Source organism: Terrapene carolina, unplaced genomic scaffold (genome assembly GCF_002925995.2).
Source record: "Terrapene carolina triunguis isolate 2854851 unplaced genomic scaffold, T_m_triunguis-2.0 Scaffold119, whole genome shotgun sequence".
NCBI classification, from domain to species: Eukaryota; Metazoa; Chordata; order Testudines; family Emydidae; genus Terrapene; species Terrapene triunguis.
Genome location: NW_020664470.1, coordinates 2,071,994 through 2,083,620, shown reverse-complemented (window position 1 = coordinate 2,083,620; position 11,627 = coordinate 2,071,994). Strand labels below are relative to the sequence as shown.

Sequence of the window (11,627 nt, the reverse complement as noted above, 5' to 3'; positions counted from 1 at the left end):
GGAGCTCAGACAAGCCTATCAAAAAACAAAGGAGGCAAACGGTCGCTCCGGGTCAGAGCCGCGGACATGCCGCTTCTACGCCGAGCTGCATGCAATTCTAGGGGAGGCCGCCACCACTACCCCACCTGTGACCGTGGATTCTGGGTCGGGGATAGTCTCATCAGCTACAGCTGAGGTTTCTGCGGATGGGGAAGAGGAGGAGGAGGAGGAGGACGAGCTTGCAGAGAGCACCCAGCACTCCGTTCTCCCCAACAGCCAGGATCTTTTTCTCAGCCTAACTGAAGTACCCTCCCAAGCCAGTAGCCAAGACCATGACCCCATGGAAGGGACCTCAGGTGAGTTTACCTTTTAAAATAAAAAACATGGTTTAAAAGCAAGCGTTTTTTAATGATTAATTTGCCCTGAGGACTTGGGATGAGAGGTGGCAGGCTGCAATGCTGGGGCTGCTGCGTGAGCAAACGGACATGCTCCGGCGTCTGGTGGAGCTTCAGGAACGTCAGCAGGATGACAGAGTGCCGCTGCAGCCGCTGTATAACCTCCCTCCCCCCTCACCATGTTCCATATCCCCCTCACCCAGACGTGTAAGAACGCGGGGGGGGGAGGCTCCGTGCACCCTCCCACTCCACCCCGGTGGACAGCCCAACCAAAAGGCTGTCATTATATTGAATTTGTTCAGTGGCCTTTTACTTCCCTCCTATCCTCTTCCCAAACCTCACCCAGATTACCTTCTTGGTTCTCTCCCTATGTTTATAATCACTTAATAAAGAATACATGATTTTTAAACGGGGAGGGTGGGTTCCTTACAGAGAATGAATGAGTCAATAAAGGGGGCTGGTTTTCATAAGAGTGCCACTACAGCCCCTGTATAACCCCCCTCACCATGTTCCATAGCCTCTCACCCAGACGTGTAAGAACGCGGCGGGGGAGGCTCCGTACACCTTCCCATTCCACCCCAGTGGACAGACCAAGCAAAAGGCTGTCATTTTTTTAACCATTTTTTAATGGCCTTTTCCTTCCCTCCTCCCAAACCACACCCGGGTTCCCTCCCTCTTTTTATAATCTATGAATAAAGAATAAATGATTTTTAAACGATAGTGACTTTATTTTGGTTTGAAAGCAAGCTGGGGGAAGGGGGAGGGTGGGTTCCTTACAGAGAATGAGTCAATAAAGGGGGCGTGTTTTCATGAAGGAGAAACAAACTGAAATTTCACACTGCAGCTTGGCCAGTCATGAAACTGGTTTTCAAAGCTTCTCTGATGCACACTGCTTCCTGGTGTGCTCTTCTAATCGCCCTGGTGTCTGGCTGTGCGTAATCAGCAGCCAGGCGATTTGCCTCAGCCTCCCACCCTGCCATAAAGGTCTCCCCCTTACTTTCACAGAGATTGTGGAGCACACAGCAAGCAGAAATAACAATGGGGAGATTTCTTTGGCTGAGGTCAGAGCGAGTCAGTAGCGATCGCCAGCGACCTTTTAAATGGCCAAATGCACATTCTACCACCATTCTGCACTTGCTCAGCCTGTAGTTAAACAGCTCCTGACTCCTGTCCAGGCTGCCTGTGTATGGCTTCATGAGCCATGGCATTAAGGGGTAGGCTGGGTCTCCAAGAATAACTATTGGCATTTCAACATCCCCAACGGTCATTTTCTGGTCTGGGAAGTAAGTCCCTTGCTGCAGCCCTTTAAACAGAGTAGTGTTCCTGAAGACGCGAGCATCATGAACCCTTCCCGGCCAGCCCGCGTTGATGTTGGTGAAACGTCCCTTGTGATCCACAAGTGCTTGCAGCACCATTGAAAAGTACCCCTTGCGGTTTATGTACTGGGTACCCTGGTGCTCCGGTGCCAAGATAGGGATGTGGCTTCCATCTATCGCCCCACCACAGTTAGGGAATCCCATTGCAGCAAAGCCATCCACTATGACCTGCACATCTCCCAGAGTCACTAGCTTGTGTAGCAGCAGCTCAGTGATTGCTTTGACTACTTGCATCACAGCAGCCCCCACAGTAGATTTGCCCACTCCAGATTGATTCCCGACTGACCGGTAGCTGTCTGGCGTTGCAAGCTTCCACAGGGCTATTGCCACTCGCTTCTCAACTGTGAGGGCTGCTCTCATCTTGGTATTCTGGCACTTCAGGGCAGGGGAAAGCAAGTCACAAAGTTCCATGAAAGTGCCCTTACGCATGCGAAAGTTCCGCAGCCACTGGGAATCGTCCCACACCTGCAACACTATGCGGTCCCACCAGTCTGTGCTTGTTTCCCGGGCCCAGAATCGGCGTTCCATGCCTATAACCTGCCCCATTAACAGCATGATCTCCAAAGCACCGGGTCCCGCGGTTCGATAGAATTCCATGTCTATATCCTCATCACTCTCGTTGCCGAGCTGCTGTAGCCTGCTCCTCGCCGCCTGGTTTTCCAGGTTCTTGTTCAGCATAAACTGCACGATAAGGCGCGAGGTATTTACAATGTTCATGACTGCTGTCTTGAGCTGAGCGGGCTCCATGCTTGCCGTGTTATGGAGTCTGCAGTGTTCACCCAGGAAAAAAGGCATGAAATGGTTGTCTGCCGTCCGTTGCTTTCATGCAGGGAAGGAGGGGTGAGGCTGTACCCAGAACCACCTGCGACAATGTTTTTGGTCCCATCAGGCACTGGGATCTCAACCCAGAATTCCAATGGGCAGGGGAGACTGCGGGAACTATGGGATAGCTATGGGATAGCTACCCACAGTGCAACGCTCCAGAAATCGACGCTAGCCCCGGTACATGGATGCACACCGCTGAATTAATGTGCTTAGTGTGGCCGCATACAATCGAATTTATACAATCTGTTTCCCAAATTCGAATTATATAAATTTGGATTAATCCCGTAGTGTAGACGTACCCTTGAATATATTGCATACCAAACTAAAGTGTGGTCAAGCAACCGAGTGAACAATTTATTCCCAGGCATTTATTTCCAGGCATTCAGAGTTGGAGGGTATGGGATAGGGGGTAGGGCTGGGACAGCAGGGTGTCTGTGGGTTGGGATTGAGGTGCAGCAGCAGAGCTGTGTGTGTTAGCCCAAAAATTGGATAGAAGGCAGGGGCTGCAAGTCAGGATTAATGGGCATCGGCAGAGCTTTAGGAGGCACAGAGGACCACAGGACTGGAACAACAAGAGCCTGTGGGTTGGGACTGAGGGGAACTGGCAGAGCTATGGGGTGGGGGCTTTGCAGGGCTTTGACAGCCAGGGGACTATAGGGTCAGGATTGAGGTGCGTGTGTGTGTGCATGTGCACCACTCAGTGATGAATAGCATTAGGTGGAGGGGGCTGTGGGTTAGGACTGAGGGCAGAACTGGGGTTCATGGTGGGCAGAACAGTAAAGCTTGTCACAGTCCAGGTAGGTTTACTGATCTCTGTCACTGAGGCCTAGAATACTGGAATTGCCTTTCACTCACTGCACCTGGGCCTTTCTGCCTTGGCTAACCCAGTGGGAATCTCCAGTTTGTTTACATGTCATTATCACAGCACTCCCTCCTCCCCTTGAATCCCCTCACTAGGTGAGACTCTGGTGGAATTTATGAAGGAAGGGATCACCTTTCACAGGAGCTGGCTTGACCCCTTTCACTTTACACATCAGGGGGGCTATTTGACATAGGAACAAACCCTCCTCTACTTGCGCTACATTGATGACATCTTCATCATATGGACCCACGGAAAGGAGGCCCTTGAAGAATTCCACCTGGACTTCAACAATTTCCACCCCACCATCAACCTCAGTCTGGACCAGTCCACACAAGAGATCCACTTCCTGGACACTACAGTGCAAATAAGTGATGGTCACATAAACACCACCCTATACCGGAAACCTACTGACCGCTATACGTACCTACATGCCTCCAGCTTCCATCCAAGACACATCACACGATCCATTGTCTACAGCCAAGCCCTAAGATACAACCGAATTTGCTCCAACCCCTCAGGCAGAGACAAACACCTTTATCAAGCATTCTTAAAACTACAATACCCACCTGGGAAAGTGAGGAAACAGATTGACAGAGCAAGACGGGTACCCAGAAATCACCTACTACAGGACAGGCCCAACAAGGACAATAACAGAACACCACTGGCCATCACATACAGCCCCCAGCTAAAACCTCTCCAGGGCATTATCCACGATCTACAACCTATCCTGGAAAATGATCCCTCACTCTCACAGACCTTGGGAGGCAGGCCAGTCCTCACTTACAGACAACCCCCCAACCTGAAGCAAATACTCACCAGCAACTACACACCACACCACAGAAACACCAACCCAGGAACCAATCCCTGTAGCAAACCTCGTTGCCTACTCTGTCCCCATATCTACTCTGGCGACACCATCAGAGGACCCAACCACATCAGCCACACCATCAAGGGCTCATTCACCTGTACATCTACTAATGTTATATATGCCGTCATGTGCCAGCAATGCCCCTCTGCCATGTACATTGGCCAAACCGGACAGTCCCTCCGCAAAAGAATAAATGGACACAAATCGGACATCAGGAATGGTAACATACATAAGCCAGTAAGTGAACACTTCAATCTCCCTGGTCATTCTATTACAGATTTAAAAGTCACTATCATTGAACAAAAAAACTTCAGAAACAGACTTCAAAGAGAAACAGCAGAACTAAAATTCATTTGCAAATTTAACACCATTAATCTGGGCTTGAATAGGGACTGGGAGTGGCTGGCTCATTACAGAAGCAGCTTTTCCTCTCCTGGAATTGACACCTCCTCATCTATTATTGGGAGTGGACTACATCCACCTTGATTGAATTGGCCCTGTCAACACTGGTTCTCCACTTGCAAAGTAACTCCCTGCTCTCCATGTGTCAGTATATAATGCCTGCATCTGTAACTTTCACTCTATGCATCTGAAGAAGTGAGGTTTTTACCCACGAAAGCTTATGCCCAAATAAATCTGTTAGTCTTTAAGGTGCCACCAGACTCCTTGTTGTTTTTGTAGATACAGACTAACACGGCTACCCCCTGATACTTGACTCCCCTTCCTTTGTCTAACATTAATCAATGCCTCTGATTTTCCTTGCTAATCAACCCTGCTGGGACTGCCACTGCGACCTGAATTTTCCAACAGCATTTCCAGTCTAATGGCCCTCCACAGAACCCCTTAAAATGACTAGTAACTTTGCTTCTGCCACTGCCCCTTAATTCCTTGAGAGTTTTGACAAATCTCTAGGCAGTGCCCAGGTCTCAGCTGAGATTTCTCAGAGTGCAGTTTAAGGCATGTGAAATTATAACAACCTGTGTGTTCTCTTGTAAATCTCTACAGAGTCATGGCTGCTGCATGGCTGATTGGAGAGATTTCTTTTTGGTGGCTGTGTTACTAACAGGGATGGTTTTAATGAGCACACAATGAAGCAAGGATTTAAAAAAATTATTCTAAGCAAGAGTCAATGAAATTAACATGTTTCAAATGAAATTGATCAGGGTTCCTTCATGTTGCCAGCTGTCACTCCAGATCTGGGTTCAGACATATAGAAACAGTGGCATCCTTAAGGTCAAGCACCTTACACCCTATGGACAGATCCTTCATTGCCACTTCTTTGATCAGCCAGCAGGGACCAAAATAACTGTTGTTAAAGTTTATCCCTTTGCCACAGTTGCCCTTAGCAGAGTGTTATAGTCATACTGAAAGCCTCTTGTCAGCTCCAATTCCCATATACTTTGACTGTGAAATTAGCTGCAAATGGAGTGAGAAGGAATATATTTCACTTACCAAAAATCATGATATATTTTTCAATTGAATTTAATGTCTGTGACTGTGAAATGTACCCACTCAGTAGCCTCTGCCTACATAAGAACATAAGAAGGCCCATCTATTCCAACAGTGGCCAGTGCCAGATGGGTCAGAGGGACTTGAACAGAACAGAGACATCCAGAGCATGGGGTTGCATCACTGACCATCTTGGATAATAGCCATTGATGGGCTTATCCTCTATGAACTTATCTAATTATTTTTTGAACCCAGTTATACTTTTGGCCTTCATCACATTCCCTGGCAACAAGTTCCATGGGTTGATTGTGCATTGTGTGAAGAAGTACTTCCTTTGTTTGTTGTAAATCTGCTGCCTATTAATTTAATTGGATGATCCCTGATTTTTTGTGTTATGTGCAGGGGTAAATAATACTTCCTGATTCACTTTCTTCTCATGGTTCACAATGTTATAGATCTCTATCATATCCCCCCATAGTAAGCTCTTTTCCAAGCTGAAAAGGCCCAGACTTTTTAATTTCTCCTCATATGGAAGCTCTTTCATACCCCTAATAATTTTTGTTTCCGATCTCTGTACCTTTTCCCATTATAATATAACTTTTTTGATATGGGTGTGACACTGGCAGACCAGGTGCCAGCTCGTGTCCAAGCCTCAGGTCAATTCACTTGTGTATTACTATAGATCAAAGTAATTGTTAAATGTATCAGAGTGTATTTGGTGTTTAAGCGTCATGAAAACTAAGGGGATGTTACATGCATTGTTTTCACTTATCTGAATCCTGTTATAATGTAGTAGTAAACATTTACACTGTGTATACCCCTGTAACTAAATAACCTATCAAGCAAGAAAGAACACTTGTGGAATGCAAATGATGACCATTAATAGAAAAGTACTAATTTCCATTGTGGTCATTGTGTATAATGATCGGAGGTCAAAGACTTAAAATGCATTCCTCACTCTCTGTTATCAGAGGAAAAGCCCACACTGTCAGCTTCTTTTCTGTGAGACGAAACTATAAGAATGGATTAAAGGAAAGATCCTTCATCTCTGGCCTATTTGGATTCTAAAATGGCAGAATAACTGACTGAGAAGATGGAGATTATTCTGAGTAGTACCGAGAACCTTTTTGGAAACTTGCAGATTACTACATCTCTGCTACCATTTGGAATTACAAACTGTGACTCACCTGTGCCTATATTTTACCTGCTTTAACCTCTCAATAATTCTCATTCTTTTTTCTTAGCTAGTAAACGTCTAGTTAGTTTACTATAGAGTTGGCTACCAGCATTGTCTTTGGTGTGATATCTAGAGAACCAACTGATCTGGGGTCTCTGACCTGTTTTCTGATAGTCTGCCCAGTGGTAGGCACTCACACTTGTGAGCCAATCCAGACATTGTGACAATGGGGAAACCAGAACTACACATAGTATTCAAGGTGATGGGGTATCATAGATTTGTATAGTGGCACTATAATATTTACTGTCTTATTATCTATCCCTTTCCTAATCGTTCTTAACATTCTTTTCAATTTTTTTTTACTGTTGTTGCACATTGAGCAGATGTTTTCAACGAGCTATCCACAATGACTCCAAGTTCTCTTTCTTGACTGCCAGCCTAGCAACTGGCAGGCAAGCTGCCAGGCACAATACCATTCCAGGTCCCAGGAAACTTGCTGAAAATTCAGCCTCACTGGCTCCACAGCACCCCACTTGGTGGGCAGACACTCCCCAACTCTCTGGACAGCCACCTCCTTGACTACCTGGGTAGCCATCAATTCGACTTCTTGGACTACCTAGACAGCTCAGTGAGCCACTGGGAAATTTCCCCTTGGTTTTCCTGAAGAGGCATTTTTTTGATACTTTCCCTCCTGTGAACACTTTTTGTCCCTGGTCCCTGTTGACTTGGGATGCAAATTTGTTCAAACAGCCACAGGAGGAAAGTTCTGTTTTCCAGGCAGTTCTAATCCCTGCCTTGTTCATTGCAGAAGCTGGAAAGAGTGTAATCAATGGTGCATAGGCCTACTGGAAGAGAAGGGATGGTCTGGTGGTGTCAGGCCAAGGAAAATTGGCTTCTAGTCCTGGTTTTGCTACAGATTTCAGAATGTCTGCTGAGTCACTTCCATCAGAATTTTCCTGGGTGACCAGTAACTGTGTGCTCCTCATTTCCTAGGTACGCAACTTGAAAAACAGAAGGGTTGAGTACTGATAACAACAGCAGAGGTCACTGGGAGTACCAGACCATCCTCAGAAATCAAGCCCTAGGAGTCTCAGCTCAGTTACTAAGGCAGCCAAAACTAATGGGTGCTTCTGCAAATTCCCCCCACCCCACCCCCCAGCAGTGTGATTATTCAAAAGTCACATTCTTTGAGGCAGAACAGGCTGGAAAAGCTGCCACTCAGGGATAGCAGGGAACCATTTTGTGCCACATATGTCTCCTCAAGGCTGTTTGGATTTCCCTGTTCCTTAGGCTGTAGATAAAAGGATTCAACATGGCAGGCAAAACAGTGTAAAACAGGGAGAGAAGTTTACCACTGTCTGGAAACTCACTGGACCTGGGTTGTAAATAAAGGATAATGCCAGAACCATAGAATAAAGCCACAACGATGAGATGGGAGGAGCAGGTGGAGAAGATTTTCCTCTTGCCCTCAGCTGATGTCATCTTGATGATGGTGGCAATGATCCGGACGTAGGACAAGAGAATCAGGGCAAAGGGCACCATTCCAAAGAAAGTGACCACCATGTAAGTCAAGGTTTCATTCATGGAGGTGTCAGCACAGGCCAGCAACAGCAGAGGGGCTGAGTCACAGAAGAAATGGTTGATCTTTTTGGAGCTACAGAAGGGTAAGGTGAACACCAAACTTGTCTGCACTACCTGGGCTGGGATGCCGATAGTCCAGGAAGTGGCTGCCAGCAGGACACACACCTTCTTGTTCATAATCATGGGATAACACAGGGGGTTGCATATTGCCACATAGCGGTCATATGCCATGGTGGCCAGAAAAGAAGATTCTGTGATCCCAAAGCAAAGGAAGAAGAACATTTGCACGGCACAGCTGGTAAAGGAAATGCGTTTGTCCCCTGAGATGAGGCTCACCAGCATTTTTGGGACAGTGACCGAGGTGTAACCAACCTCTAAGGCAGACAAATTAGAGAGGAAAAAGTACATGGAGGTATGAAGGGTTGGATCCACCAATGTTACAAGGATAATGAGGAGGTTTCCCATCACAGTAACCAGATAAATGGCTAACACTGCAACAAAGAGTAAAAACTGCCTCTCTGGAGAGGTAGAAAATCCCAGGAGAAGGAACTCAGTCATCACCGTTTGATTCAAATTCATTGTTTCTTCATAGGTTTTCAACTGGAAGACAAACAGAGACAAGCATAACATAGTATATCTAGCTCTTATATCAGTTAAGACTGGATGCCTTTCTGGAAGATAGGTGGGCTGATGGGAAACCTAGAGTTCAAGGGTCTGCTGCTCTAGGGCAGCCCAATGGGGCACGCTGCCCTAAAAATGGGGCTCCATTACCTTCTACAGAAAATGTCAAAAATGGTGGTTTTCATTTTGAATAAAACCCACTTTTGAAATATTGAAATCTTTCATGAAACAGGATCACATTTCTCCGGCATAACTAGAGCTGGCCAAAGTATTTGTTTTAAATCACACTTGTTACGAATGAACATGAATGAAGAGGGGGAAAAAGGACCAAGTATCAGATTCTACCACTCTGGTCAATGATACCTTAGTCACTATGAGTGACACTGATTTCAAAAGAGAGATTCCATTATCCTTTCTCTCAGGCTGGGATTTTCAACAGAACCTAAGAGGTTTATGCTTTTAAATTTCAATGAGATTTGGGCACCTCATTCCTTTATACACTTGGAAATTCCAGTCTCATGCTGATTTAAATAAGACCATTCAAACATGGAGGCACCAACTCAACGTGTATAAGAATGCCAGCCTTTGCAATGAAGATTACTTGAGACACAAATCCCATTGACTTGGATCATTATTTTCTTGGGTCTAATACTCAAAAAATCATAAATATTTCATACTAAATGTACATACACTCCATTTCTCAGGCCCTGATTTTATAATCAGATTCATGTGGATTTTCCTGTATGCCCATGTGGAGATCACTGAAGTCAATGTTTTCTCCCTTTCCCCTGCATTTTATCTGACTTGTCCAGTTAGAGTAAAAGTTCTTTGGGACAGGGACTTTCTTTTATTCTATCTTTATACAGTATCTAGCACTATAGGGCCTGTTCTAGGTTGGACATAACAAATATAGTAATTGCTACTAACAATAATGTTACTCTGCACAGGCACAGGAGAGTGTTTGCATGAATCCTGTTTCATAGCTTCAGCTAGATGGTTTGATTGATAGAACCCATTTGGAAAAAATGACCTATTAATAATGATTATCACAGTTCAGGGATAGCTGTATTTCGCAGACCTCTCAACGTCTCCCTGAGTGCAACCCATTTCAGAGACAGGCCTCTTGCCGTCACCTCTCCTGTGTGGAATCCTACAATTCTTCCACTCTCAAATGAGGCTACAGCCTGCTGGGTACCAACTGTGTTTGCTCCACAGGCCCAGATGGATTTAGCTGCCCTGCAAGGCTTCCCTTTAGGATCTGGGACTACTGGTGAACACAGTGAACACAAAGCAGCCTTTTCAAAACAAAGTATTGTTTAATCTCAGCAGCAGGAATCAAAGCATAACAAGAGCAGAGGGTTAAACAATAGAAGGCTGGCATGCACCTGTTTTACTTAAAACACCCATGCTTCTGGGACAGGGGTTCAGTCTGCTTCTCCCTTCTCCCTGCTCTGAGCTCAGAGGTTTTGGTTTTCATCAACAGCAAAAGTTGTTTGATTCAGTTTTCCCACTTGAAACTCTTCCCCCACCCCTGTACTAAGCTGGGAATTATGACTCAGTATGGTCAGAGGTAAATTTCAAAGGAATTGACACTTGAATTGTCCTGATAAGTATTGGTGAATGATGCTATATGAAACTTATACCTCCCTTCCTGTCTACCTGCTGTCCACTTGTGTGAGAGTTAATCTCTTTGTAACAATATAGCAACCAAGAAAAACACAAGCAAACAAATAGATGAAGGAAGAATATTAATAAAATAATAGAGGCATCGCCCATGTCCCACACAATGGTAATAACTTTATTTACCACTGTCAACTTTGGCAATGGGAAATCTTACTTTTACATATAAAAAGAAATGAAAAATACCTAGAAATACTGGTAGCTTTTATTGAAATTACAGCAATAGATTAACATTTACAGTAATCAAACAGTTTGCCCAGTTGTTTAATTTAATGATTAGAGATTAGATAGATAGATAGATAGATAGATAGATAGATAGTAATTGTCATTATGTCGTAAGCTTTTTTTTCTTCTTTCATGGGATTTCTCTTCTTTTTTTATATTGATTATAAAAAACAAAGGCAAAAAATACTATATTTTTTATCCTTCTATATAATTTTACAGTAATTATCCAAAACACCTCAGCTTTATTATAGGGATACTGCAATATTTTTGGCTATTGCTCTTGAACAGAATATTTAACCCTATTTCCTAATACTGTATGTTTAGCTTCCCATACCGCCTACTCACCTTTCCCTTGTTATTGATGTTGATATATATCATGACCACAGCAATCTCTGAAATCTCTGCTGGGGAGGAGACCTCTGTGGACTAGAGCTGGTTGAAAGTTTTTCAACATAACAGTTTTCCATCAGAAAATGATGACTAATAAAAAATATGAGAATGTAGCAATTTTGACAAATTTTTGACTGAAAAGTATCAAAATGTATAATATAATATAATATAATATAATATAATATAATATAATATAATA

General features: G+C 44.5%; 1 protein-coding gene across 1 annotated transcript; it reads right to left on the bottom strand.

The window, feature by feature from the left end:
- Positions 1 to 8,149: 8,149 nt before the first annotated feature.
- On the bottom strand, positions 8,150 to 9,097 carry LOC112113404 (olfactory receptor 10A5-like). Its single transcript, XM_024209672.2, has one exon. It carries the CDS (start codon positions 9,089 to 9,091, stop codon positions 8,150 to 8,152), a length of 942 nt encoding a protein of 313 aa, XP_024065440.1. The 5' UTR covers positions 9,092 to 9,097.
- Between the last annotated feature and the right edge of the window lie 2,530 nt (positions 9,098 to 11,627).

Bases quoted from the DNA above. Each gene is read 5' to 3' on its own strand.
- LOC112113404 (XM_024209672.2), bottom strand. From the start codon at position 9,091: ATGAATTTGAATCAAACGGTGATGACTGAGTTCCTTCTCCTGGGATTT.